At 37.9% G+C, this 13,909-nt stretch overlaps 1 protein-coding gene across 4 annotated transcripts in view; it reads left to right on the plus strand.

Moving 5' to 3' along the window:
• Itpr2 (inositol 1,4,5-trisphosphate receptor type 2) overlaps positions 1–13,909 on the plus strand; it is a 462,238-nt gene that overhangs the window by 345,790 nt on the left and 102,539 nt on the right. For all 4 annotated transcript variants that reach the window (XM_004845734.4, XM_087213440.1, XM_087213441.1 and 1 more), the window contains one exon: positions 13,249–13,356. In XM_004845734.4, coding sequence (XP_004845791.1) covers positions 13,249–13,356 — 108 coding nt within the window. The remainder of the gene's footprint in view (positions 1–13,248; positions 13,357–13,909) is intronic.

Raw genomic sequence — 13,909 nt, forward strand, 5'->3', positions numbered from 1 at the left:
GATTTTCTTGCTGAGACCACACAGCTCAGTCTCATGTGAGAAAGCCCCTTTCTTCTTTGTAAAATGACTTTGACCCTACTCCTAACAGAATAGTAATTATGACATTAATATTCTGGAAGAAAAGTTGTTTCTTCTTTGGTCTGTGTTCTTTATAAAGGATCTTGCAGTAGTGAGAGTTGCTCTAGACAGATAGCACCATTCCCAAATGGATCCTCTTTAATTTACACTTTCCTTTTCAAGAAAAGGGAAAATAATGGTGAGAAGAATCCCATTTTATCTTGCCATGGTTAAGAGAAAAAATCGTATATGGTTTGCATTTATATTGGTTTTCTAGGAATAACAAATTATCACGCACTTGGGAGCTCACAGCAGCAGTTACTTTCCATCTCACATTTGGAGGCTGGAAGTCCGACATCACAGCAAGGGTAAGACAGGCCCCGAGGAAGGCTCTAGGAAAGGATCCTTCCTTGTCTTTTCCCAGTTTCTGGTGTTGGCTGGCTATTCTCACCAAGCCTCAAACTTGTATCACCCCAGTTGCCCCCATCATTGCATGGTACTTTCCTTATGTGCCTCTCTGAGCCCACATTTTCCTCTTCTTTCATGACACTAGTTAATGGATTGAGTCCACCCTAATCAGTATACCTCATTTTAGCCTGGTTACATCTGCAAAGGCCCTGTTTCTCAATAAGATCACCCTCATAGGTGCTGAGAATCAGCATGTATCTTCTTGGTTTGGTTTGGGCATGTTTCAACCCGCGGCAGTATTCTCTATTAGAACTCGCACAAGCATTTATAGTATAGCTCCAAATTCCTTTTCTGGTCCATCTCTCACTATCATCTTCCATGCCTTTTCTCATGCATCAGTCTCTCTGTGCAGAATGTCATCCTCATGCTGTGCTCTCATTTCTCTTACCTGGGGATATTTGATCCATTCTTTAAAACTTTTATCAGATGCACTTTGTACATGATTCTTCTCCTAGTGCCACTGAATCAAATGCTATTCCTTGTAATTCTACCCCTACTGTACTTCATATCGCTCACTATTTAAATTCCTCCAGCTTCTAGAAAAGTTTGCTTAAAAGAATAAAACACATTGTCCTTCTCTCTATAACCTCACAGTAGCTTTGCACATAGCAGGATCACAAAATCAGAGAGAGAAAAAAAGTAGATGTTTTAAAAACAGGATTTTCATGTGAGAGTAGGTAAAACCTTAGTTTATACCCTCCTTTTATGGGTTTCTCTGCTTTAAACTGGGATGGTGTTTGATATGAAAGCATTGCACAATTATTAACCTAAACACATTGGGCAATTACTCTGACTTCAGGCTCCAGCTCACTTTGTGATCTTGGGAAAGCTTATTGCTCTGTCACAGTTTTACCAATTAATAAAAGTAGAAAACACATGAAAAAAATTCCACAGATAAGAAATACCAGGGAATAATTATGGTTGAATATCATTGAAGTATAATTTCTTAATTTTTTTACTCCATCCTTACTTGGACCCTAACTGAAAGGAACATTAAAATCCTAATAAGAAGATAAATGTAAAATATTTCAATAAAGGATGCCACCAAAAATGCACAGCCAGAGTCTGTCATCTTTATTCCCAAATCTTGGAGTAAAACAAGACATGATATTCTTTAGAGACCCTGCGCTGCACATTATATGTGTTCATGTATAAGGTGTATATCTAGGTGGATGTGTATATTTTATGAGTACATACGTATGAATGTTTTTTATTTCTATTTAGTGTTGTATGTGTACTTAACAAAATTGCAAATATATCACGACTAATAATGATCCTTCCCAAACAAAGAATGGCCAAATTTCTGTCCCTTTCTTTTTTTGGTACCAGGGATAGAACTCGGGTTCTTGCGCTTGCGCAGCAGGCAGCGAAACCACTGAGCTAAATCCCTGGCCCCTCTGTCCCTTTCTTAACAATAGTCCCCTGCGGAGACACTCCTGCTATTGATTCCATATATCCATATATCATGTTACATTTTCTTGTAAAATTTTAATACTATGCTGTTGCTGAGCTTTTGTTGCTGCAACAAATACTTGAGATGATCAACTCGTAAAGAGGAAGGTTTACTTTGGTTCACAGTTTGGGAGGTTTCAGTCTATGACCAATTGGCCACTTTGCTTTGAGTATGCATTGAGGCAGAGAACATCATGGTGCAGATCAAGTGGCAGAAAAAGTCCATTTACCTCGTGGCTGGGATGCTAAAGGCAAGTAGGAAATAGAGCTAGGGTCCCATTATCCTCTTCTGGGACATGCCCTCCTGGTGACTGGAAGACCTCCCACAAAGCTTTCACACAAAGTTCCACCATCTTCCAACAGAACCTGGGGCTGAGACCAAGTCTTTTTTTTTTTCCTAATTAACTTTATTGGTACATTTTAGGTATAAAATACAGTTACATTCATCATTAGGATCTTGTACCATTACATAAGTCTCTTGGTTCTTATTTTTTTTCCCCTTCCCTTGCCCTCCCTTCACCCCCTCCACCCTTCCCTATTTGCAAAGACCTTGTTTCCATTTGTTTCCTCTTCTCATATTTTTTCCTTTCCTTTTTCTCCTTTCCCCTACCCCTCCCAATTACCCTGCTCTTTTAGACCTTTTCTTCCTGTCACACAATATCAGTTATACACTTGTTAAATTACAATATCAAGGTCTAGGAGACATTACCACAGATTTTACAGAATTTAAAAGGATATAGAAAGCATATTTCAAAAATCTTTTTTGAAATAAATTTGACAACTTCTAAGAAGTACCTTGGAAGACAAACTAATGAAACTAACTCTGGAGGAAATCTAAAATTTGAATAGCACCTATTAAAGAAAGTATATTCCTAGCTTGAAAACCTGCCTATATGAAACAGCAGGCTCATAAACATTTTAACTGATAAATTATATCAAACAATGAAAGCAGAAAAAAGAAGGAACACTTCTCTCCTCATTTTAGGAACTCAACATTGTGCTAATCCTAAAATTGGATAAAGGTAATAGAAGAAAAAATTATGAACATAGATAGAAATTTGTTTAACAAAACAAACTATTAGAAGTCAGATCTGGCAGTATGTGGAAAATGGTTTTGTTATAGGGATGGCAGTGTTGGTTCAGCATTGGAAGATCCACCCCCAAAAGTCATCATTTTAACAGAGGAAAGGAAAAAGCCATATGATCCTGTCACTAGTTGGAGAAAAAGTATTGGACCAAATTCTACAGCTGTGCATGGTAAAAGCTATCAGGAGACTAGAAGTAGAACAGAAACTTCTCAACAAATTAAAGACATGTACTCCATTCTTCCACCAAGAACACCTTGTATGAATGGAGAAGATACAATGCTTTCTCCTTAAGGTGGGGAACAAGGGCAGATATGCTTACTCTTTATCTGTCCATTAAACTTTGAAACCTAGTCCCCACAAAAATAGTCTGGCAATAAAATGACACAACTAGGATAGGATTGGCAAGGTAGAAGCAAAATCTTTATATGTAGATGAAATGATCATCTACAGAGAAAATACTAAGAAATCTCTAGGAGCCCCTAGAACTTGTACTTGAATTTAGCAAGATTAGAAAACACAAGGTATATATAAAAATTCAGGTCTGTGTATACTTGCTATAAATGAAGAACTGGATATTGAAATTTAAAAGTTATGTAGGAGTACAAAGGACCCAGAAAAGCCAAAAACAAAAACAAAAACAGTGTTGGAAGACGTTTAGCACCTAATTTTAAGACTTCTTCTAAAGCTACAGTAATCAAGGCAGTGTTGGTGTAAGAAAAGACATATAGATCATTGGACTAAAACAGAGAATCTAGAAATAGAACCACACATATATGGTCCACTGAGTACTGAAAGATTATTTAACATTAGCATTTTATAGAATATAAACTCAATTCAAGAGCCAAGGAAGAGATAGTGTCTTCAGCTAATGACACTAGAACACCTGGTATCCGTATATAAAAAATTAACCTCAACCCTTTTTTTTCCATACATGAAAATAACTTGAAGGGATCTATGAACCTAAATATGAAAGCCTAAAAGTATAAAACTTTAAGAAGAAATTATAAGGGAAAATATTTATGAATTCAGGGTAGGCAAGAACTACCTAGGATACAAAAAACATGATATATAAAAGAAAAAAAATTGATAAATGAGATTCCATCAAAATTTAGAACTTTAAATGACATCATTAAAATGAAAAGTAGTCCTTAAACAGACCATATTTACAATGCATATAACCTATGAGCAGAATATATAAAGAATTCTTAGAGCTCATTAATAGACAACCCAATTAAAATGTAGACACAAGAAGATGATAAATAGCCAGTACAGCACAAGGAATGGTGTGCAACTCTAGAATCAGAAAAATACCAATCAGCACAATAACAAGATTGAATTATACACTCATTAGGGAGATGAAGTCAAAAGTTTTAAAAGCCTTGTCATGACTTTTTCTTTTTGTTGGATTCTCCCCCTTTGAGTTTAATTTGTCACGCCCAATGGATTCATTCTGCTGGGTTTCCTGGGGTTGTGATCCTCATTGTCTTTTCCTAGGGTATTGTCTAAATTTCTTTGGAGTGCCCATTTGGTATTCATGAAGTTCCTGAGGTGCTCTTTATCATGAGAGTATCTTATTTCTCCATCAATTTTGAAAGATAGTTTTGCAGGGTACATCAGTCTGGGTTGGAGGCTGTTTTCCTTTAGGGCTTGAAATACATCACTCCAAGCTCTTCTTGGCTTGAGGGTTTGCATTGAGAAGTCTGCTGTGATTCTGATGGGTTTTCCTTTGTGTGTGATTTGTTTCTTTTCTCTCCCTGCTTGTAGAATTTTGTTCTTCTGTTGAGATTTCTGGAATCCTAACTATTATATGCCTATGTGTAGATTTTTTTTGATCAAGGCTAGCTGGAGTCCTATATGCCTCACTTATCTGTATATCAAGTTCTTTTCCCCTGCTTGGGAAGTTTTCTGCCATCACTTCTGTGAACAGTTTTTTTATATCATCTTCACTCTCTCCTCTTTCTTCATTGACTCCAGTCAATCTTATGTTATTCTTCTTTGCATCATCTAGCAGCTGCTGGATTAATTTCTCGTGTTCCCTTACAATTTTAAAGCAATTTTTCTTTTCCTGGTCACTAATTGCAATCTTTTCTTCTATATCTGAAATTCTATCCTCACATTGGTTCATTCTGCTGCACAGACTTTCAATGGAGTTTTTAATCTCCTGGAAATCTATTTGTATCTGTTTTATGGATTCCATTTGTTTCCTATGTTGGCATTCCATCATGTTCCTCAGATCTTCTATTTTTTCATCTGTGTCCTCTCTAGATTTATTAATCATGTCTTGCACCATGAGCAAAATCTTTGCTGTTATCTGAGTAATTATTTCTGATTTCATTTTTCCCAGATCCTCTTTTGTTGCCAGTTCAGAGAGTCCAGGTGGGGTTGAATATTAGATTGTTCCATCTCGTTTCCCTTTGGGGTTGCTGTAGGTGATCTGGAAGTCTGTTTTTGAGGCTTGTTTATGTGTCTTCTCATTTTCACGGCGGGGTGGGGGGCAGAGGTGCTTCTGGGGCCTGTGTGGCTCACCTTCTCTGCCCTAGGAGCTTGGGATGGCAGCAGGAGAGCTTCCTTCCCGGTGCTGGGACTGCCTGACCTTCTCTGCCCTTGGAGCCTGGGATGGTGGTGGGGGAGCTTTCTTCTGGGTGCTGGGACCGGCTGAGCTTCACTGCCCTAGGAGCCTGGGATGGTGGTGGGGGAGCTCCCTTCTGGGTGCTGGGGCCAGCTGAGCTTCACTGCCCTAGGAGCCTGGGATGGAGGCAGGGAGCTTCCTTCTGGGTGCTGGGACTGGCTGAACTTCACTGCCCTAGGAGCCTTGGATGGAGGCGGGGAGCCTGAGACCAAGTCTTTAATGCATGGGGCTGTGGAAGACACTTAATAAAACCACAGTAATTGTGATATTTGATAGATTATGTCAGGTCTGGTTTTATTATTTGTAATAATGACCTAATAAGTGTTCTTCTTTGGCAAAATTCTTTTGGCATCATATACACAGTAGGCCAAATAGAGACACCATTTCTATTCCATATAGGAAACAACTGCTACTGTCTTGGCTAATAAAGGCTGCAGTGAGTTGTAAGTACATCTAGGACCCAGAGTTTCCCCACTTGTAACTTCACTCACTTTTAACATTCAAAGAAGTTACCCAGGTTGAGACACTCATAATTACCAATATTGATTGTTGGTTGTTTGCTGGACCAGGTAGGATAGCGACCTCAGCTAATTTCAAGTACCATTGTGTGATGAGTTAGTAGTCAAGTTGGATTCATGAGATGCTGTCCTTGAATATCTTCACTTGTTGTTTTTTGGTTTTTAATTAGGATTTAAATTAGATTTCTTACTGTGACACCTCTCCATAGATATGCCAGACTTGTCCAGAAACCTACCAGCTGTTTTTACCTTTGCTTTCCAAAGCCCAGAATTATCACAGTAAATGATGCTATTGCTTCTTTGGATGCTGGCTTTTTAATTGTTGTTTTCGCTTTATTAGTAATGTCATACAAAAGGGTACATGGCAGATATAGTAAACAAAATGTGGCTAAAAACCCCATCAATGAGAAAATTGAATGCCTTTAGTTGGCAATGTTGTTATTCTACTGAACATTTTTAATAGGATTGCATATATTTCGGGAATAAATTCTTCAAAAACTATTAGACATATCTTAATCTCTGATAAGTTATGTTGTGCTTTCAGTAAGTAGTAAATTTGAAACAAAAAAGCTTTATTGACACCAGTCCTTTTCAAGTATTTCTGAACAATTGAGATATTTTTAGTATTGTGTACTTTTTTTTTTTTTTTGGTACCAGGGATTGAACTCAGGACCTTGCACTTGCGAGGCAGGCAGCAGAACCACTGAGCTAAATCCCCGGCCCCTGTGTACTTTGTTTATATGGCTGAGATAATATATTTGCTCTTTCCTAAAGGGGTCCATTCAGCATTTATTGAGTAATCAGCTCTTTCTCTAAATAGTTTATCTCTATCAGAGATACCTAAGTACATAAATAACTGAAAAAGAAAAATAAATATTCCTGGGAATTGTATCATTGTCTGATTTATTTTTTAATAAATTTTATTTTATTTTATCCCATTCCCCCCTGCACGCCCCCTCCCCTCCCTATGTTCAAAAGCTTTGTTTCCATTTTTTTTATTTTCACTTTTTCTTGTCCCTTCCTTCCCCCTCCCTCCTCCCTTGTTCCCCTTCCCACTTGAACACTTTCTTCCCCTTTCCCAACATCCATTATACATCCCAGACCTTATTTCCACTTTCAGTTTCTCATACCAGAGAAACAATGCAGTATTAAACATATGTGTCCAATTTATTTCACTTAAGACTATGGTCTCAACATCCATCCATTTAGATATAAATGTCTGAAGCTCATCTTTCTTTATGGCAGAGTAGTACTCCATTGTGGAGTTCTCCACATCTTCTTTATCTATTCGTCAGTAGATGGGCATTTGGGCTGTTTCCAAGATTTATCTATTACAAACTGCTGCTGTAAACATGGATGTGCATATATCGCTGTGGTATGATGCTTTTAATTCTTTTGGGAAGATACCAAGAAGAGATATAGCTGGGTCAATTGGAACCTCTAGTTATAGTTTTTTGAGAAACTTCCACACTGATTTCCACAGTGTTGCTGATTTCTAATCAGAGTTCTTTGCCATTTTTTATAGAGGAAGAAACAGATAATTCATTGAGACATAAGCGTCTTTGCCTACTTTAACACACGATTGTGTGCCATTAATTAGCTCATCTCTTAGGTGATTCAGTGAACATTTATTGAGTCTATTTTGTGTACCACGTTTTATTTCTGCCTCTCAGAATACAGAGATGAATATGACCAGGCTCATTTCCTTAAAGGTTTCACCGTATCGTGGAGAGAAATAATGGTGACGAAATAATGATGACTCAGTCAGAAAGAAAAATTACATTATATAGGTATATGTAGGACACTGTTTTAACACAGAACAAAGAAGAGCAAACAAGGCTGGTTGGTCAGGAAAAGCCCTGGATTACCAAGACATAAAAGATGCATAAATTAAAAAAAATGGTGCAATTAATTCTTTTTGTTATTATTGTTTGTTTGAGACAGGCTCTGTGTACATAGTTCAGACTGGCTTTGAACTCTCTGTAGCCCAGGCTGGCCATGAACTTGTGGCAGTTCTCCAGCCTCAGCCTCCCAAATGCTAGGATTATAGGCATGTGCCACCATGCCTAGTTTTCTTTGGTTCTTTATTTTTTAATTGTATATTTCAGATCTTCCAAGATACATGTAGATTACTTACATAATAACAAGTGAAATTTGTTACCTTCTATCCAGCAACAAATAAATGTAGAGTTATCTCCTTAAGACTACAGGGAAGAGAAAGGGCCTAAAATGCTAAATAAAACATACTAAATGAAAGTTATTTGAATAGACGTGTTTATTTTCAATTATGTCACATAAAATAGCATTATTATTTTATAAATTAATTAAAGTAATTTTAACACCACAAAGTGACTAAAAGCAGTAAAAGCTTTTTAATAAATTTATGAGAAATTGTGCAAATTACCATCTCACCTTGGGAAGCTATCAACTATTTAAGTTTTAAAGAGTTCTGTCACATAACTATGATTTAAAAATATGTATTGAGCACCTCGTATGTGCCGGACATTGTTCTAAGCCTTGGAAATAGAACAGTGAATGGAAGACATGAAAATCATGCCCTACCTTATGTTCTTAAAGGGGAGGATTCATAAACAGATCAACTATAAAGTGTACTGTGGCAGATCATCCTATGTGCAATGGAGAGAAAAGAAGCAGGAAATGGGATTAGATGTGCCAGGGGAGGTGGTGGGCCAATCTTCTAAATCATGGTTACTGGTGAGACAGTATTGGATTGGAGACTGACAGTAGTTAAGAGAGAAAGCCACCCAGGTGTCTAGAGGAAGAGTGCCCAGGCAGGAGGGAACACTGCCAAAGCCCTGAGGTGAAAGCATGGCTCGGTTTGAGGGAGCAGTTGGGAACCAGTGTGGCTGAGACATCAGTGGGGAGCATAGTAGGAGAGGAATTCAGGACGGCAGTGGGGCTATGGTGAGGACATGGCTTTCTCTCTCTGAATGAGATGGCAACCATAATTGGATTCTGAGTAGGGAAGAGGCCTGATTTGACCAAAAGAACCACTGTAGCTCTTGTGTTACAGCCAGACTCCAGAGAACAGGGTGGGACAAGGTAACCAGTTAAAAGGCTACTGGAGTATTCCAGGTGAGAGAAGACCATGGATCAGGCCAGGCTATTGGAGGAGGTATGAGAAGAAGTTAGATGAGAGCCATGTGGGCTCTTCTAAAACCAAATCACCAGTGACTGCACATGCTTTCTGTCAGTCCCACTCTGACTAGACCTTCCTAACTAGCACTTCCTTTGAGCTCTTCAAATCCTATACTTTTTTTTTTTTTGGTACTGCGGATTGAACTCAGGTCCTTGCGCTTGTGCAGCAGGCGACGAAACCACTGAGCTAAATCCCCGGCCCAAATCCTATACTTTTTAAAAACCACATTAGGAGCTACAGTTTGTTGATTCTAACATCTTTTCATTATCCTTCCTGGTTTCACTGCCTTCTTTATTCAGTTTAGATTTCCTAATCCTGGCTCAATTCCTTGCACATATCCTTAGTTCCTATGTATCTGTTTTCGGGGTGTTTGGAGCCTCACCTAGCTCAACCCTAAGTCTCATTAATTACAACTTTCTGCCTACTCCATGCCTATGTCCAGACAGCTGAGTGTCACCAGAGAGAACCTCACAAACAGGCTTACTCTGACCGAGGAGATCCTTGGGCTTCCTGGAAGTGCTACTGTGTTTCCAGAGTCTGTTCACTTTCCTTCGTGTTTCACATCTACTCTTCATTGAATATCCAGCACCTCTTCTTGTATCCTCCTTGGGTGCTCCCTACTCCAGTGAGAAAATCAAAGTAACCAGAAAATAGCTTCTATGTGTTCACATGCTGCCCACCTTCCCTGAGTCCGTGCCCCTGCCCTCTGCTGTCACTGAAGTTGCATTTGTTTCTGAGACAAACTCTTCCACTTCTGTGTTAGATCCTTCCACTCTCAATTAGTCAAGACTTTGCTCTAACAACTGTTCTTCCTTTTCTCTCAAAATCAAATAAATACAACATTGCATTCCCTGTATTTTAAAAAATCTTCTTTGTACCCTACTTCTTGTCAGCTATCCACTCTATTTCTTGGCTCTTCTGACAGCAATGGTCCATAAGAGTTGCCTGTGTCACACTCACTCCTCTCCTTCAATTTTTATTCCAAAAAACCTCACTACAATTAAACTATGGTGTCCACTGCTGCCTGGAACTGCTGCTACTAAGCTTATCGGTGACTTCCAAGTTCCTAAACAGAATGACACTTCCTAGTCTTCATTTGATTTTTCTTCACTTGACAGCCGGGACACTTGATCATACTGGTTTTGTTCCTATCTTGCTGACCCAATGTCCTCAGTCTTCTTTGCTGATGTTTTTCAGTTCCATAGAACACTTTTCTTGGTCTAAGCGATTTTTAGGGCAATTTCATGAAGATTCATAATTTTAAAGATCAGTGGTATAATGTTGTCAGAAAAACAAATTACGATAAATTTAAAGATCCTAGTTAACTCACTGATATTCTAGAATCAGGATCACTTTATTCCATAAAGTAGAATATGTTTTTGATGAGTTTAGTTGGTCAGAAAAGGGCTGGAGAAAACATAAACAAAGAGCAAAAAGTGGATTAGTCATTTAAATTTACTTTCTTTATAAGGCAGGATTTGGGAAATAGACAATAGAAAAGTAACTGATTGCTTGAGGTGAAGTTACTTCAGATTCAGGATTAAAGCAGAGAAAACTTTATTTTAATGCCCACTGAAACTGGCCTGTTTGGGAATTTGACTACTTTCTCTCTTTTGATTTCTCAGAAGTTCAGACAACAACTTTGTTTTGATTTGGTGCCATGAAACGTTAGTAGTAGTGACTCCATGTGGTGTTTCAGCCTGGTCTGGTGGTGCCTAGCATAGGTGCTTAGTGGATCTCAGAGGGTGTGCAATGAAGAACAGGTCTGAAACATGAAAGAAAGTGAATGGACTGGGTGTCTATAATTTTTGTTTAACATTGTTGACCCACAAATGTATAGCTGTATCTCTAGTCTCTGCTAGAACTTTTGACAAATGTATCCAACAATCTGCTCCTTGCATGACATTGAAACCTCTTGGGTGTCCAAACTTGAAGTCCTGATTTTCTTCCATTAAATGTGCATCTCCTGCATTTTTGTTAGTAAACGTCATTTCTGAACACTTAGTTGCATAGGTCGATAATTTTGGGGTCATCATGTGTTAGTCAAAATTTCATTGCTATGACAAAATACATGAGATGCACCTTGCAAGGTTGGCTCACAGTTCCAGAGGCCACAGTCCGTGGTTGCTTGGTCCCATGGTTACGACCTGTGGTGAGGCTGAACGTCATGCTGGGGAGTGTGTGGCAGAACAGAGCTGCTCTCCTCATGGAGGCCTTCCAGGTCACACGCCCAATGACCTAACCTTCTCTTGCTGGACTCTACCTGCTAAAGTTTCCACTGTTTCCCAATAAGGCCATCTCATGGGACCAAGCCTTCAACCTTTGAGATTTTTGGGGGCATTTAACTTTTCTTTTTTCTTGTGCCCTAGATCCAATTTGTAAATAACTTGTGCCAGTTTTATGTTTGAGAACTGGCCACTTGTTGCCCATTGCTAATGTGCCTGGATGATTACAATAATTTTGTCCTTTGAAATTTGCTTAGATTTTTAGAAACTCCTACAAGTTACAACATTTCATTACCATGGTTTGTAATAAAAATCGATATAATTCACATTTAGTCAAGTATAAAAAAAACAAGACATGGCTTTGTGAGTGATTTATAAGTGACCCTGAAAACCAATTCTAAAATAATGGTTTCAGAAATGATTTGTTCTAGAGCATGATTAATGGGGTGAATATTTCACTCACCAAATTATTGCTTTGAAGGATATCATTCATTTGATTTCATAGATTCAGGATTATTGTTTAAAATTTATCTCTGTTCTTTAAAAATCACAATTTGTGTTAAGATCTCATAAGTAATAGGAAGACTAATTTATTGTTCTATAAAGTTGGCTGACTCTGGAGCTGCATTGTCTGAGTTCAGTACTTGTTCTACCCATTTCTGGCTATGTTATTACACACAGGTTCCCTGTGCCTCAATTTTTTCAGCTGTAAAATGGGGGTTAATGACAGTACCTACCCAGGATTTCTCAGTAGTATCAAATGAGATCATACACTTAAATTTCTTAGGATCATGGCTAAGAGAGTAAGACAGAGGCACTGTGCTGGGAGTAAAAGAATTATATGGGAGAATGTTTGTCACTAGAAGCCCTTGAGGAACTTGAGGCATAAATAGATCATTTGAAAGGCTAAAGATGTAGCAAGGTTTCAGGATTGTTCAAGACAACCAGAAAAGAGACATCTGAAGGTAACATGTATTAATTATCTACGAAGTGAGAGAACCAGCCAACAAATGCCTTAGATGTTCAGATAAGAGAGTTATCTTATCTGATACCCACGGCAGTTGAAAATAATTTGATGAAATTTTTGTTTTTTAAATACTTGGTTTCATTTTCAATAAAATTGAAGTCTATACCCATAAAGTGCTAATTTTGACTTACTAAGATGCACAAGTATAGGATAGTTATAGTATAGGAGTTCAGTACAATTACTAATGTAGAGCTGTGATTAAAAGCCATAAGGGGAGCCATTCTGATATGTAGACCTATTTATGTATATACAGGAGGCTACCCTTGATATTGCTTCCACTGCCCACAGATCTGTTGCACTGTTGATCAAGATGTGTTCTATGCGCATGTAGTTTAAATTTATTAGAGGAAATATCATTTACATCTATGTCACTTTGAACATTTCTTCTTCCTGGCATAGTCACACATTTATTGAAGATATAACTTTAATGAAAAATACTAATAACTGATCTTTATGACGAGTATTTATACCTATCAAATATAGATATATTTTCCTAAAATATAACTTGATTGCCATTAACCACATGACTGTGAAACTGTGTGTACACGTGAACAACATCATTTCAAATTCTGACCCCAAGAAAGAGGAATAAAAGACCTAATGCCTTTCTCCTTTCCCCTTCAGTTAGCCCGCCACAACAAACTGCTGCAGCAGATGCTCAAACCAGGAGCAGATCCAGATGAGGGAGACGAAGCCTTAAAGTATTATGCCAACCACACCGCACAGATTGAGGTAACCATCCATTATCTCATGAAACGGACCAACTGGGAAAAAATAATGCCTACTTTCTATTTGAGACCATTTTCATAACTTTTTTTCTTAAAGCAATAAGGTGGCATTGAGTGATTTGAACTGAAAAGTACTGTCTCTGCTAAAAGATGATCCATAAGAAAATGAGGTGCATATCTTTCAAAATTATCCTTCCTTTTTTTCCTCACCAGACTATATGTCAATTTTAAAAAATAATAATAGAGGACTTTGTTGGCATTGTTTTGTCCCTAGAAATGATCATTGCAGAACAGTGATATTTAAAGACAGGATAATTATTATAGAAGCCATCATTCAAGAAAAGGTTTCTTTTTTATTTTATTTTTTTCATTAAGTTTATTGGTACATTTTAGGTATACAGTATACAAATTCAATGGGAATTTGTACCTTTAAATGATATATCTTGGTTCTTATTTTTCCCTCTTGTGGAAGGCTTATTCCAATTCAGATCTCTGTGTGTCTTAAGAAAGTACTCAAAAGGAAGGGGAACTTGGAAATGGAAGGAGGAGAGAGAAAA

Source organism: Heterocephalus glaber, unplaced genomic scaffold (genome assembly GCF_053883595.1).
Source record: "Heterocephalus glaber isolate CG9 unplaced genomic scaffold, H.glaber_assembly_v1.0 deba00001444, whole genome shotgun sequence".
Lineage (NCBI taxonomy): Eukaryota > Metazoa > Chordata > Mammalia > Rodentia > Bathyergidae > Heterocephalus > Heterocephalus glaber.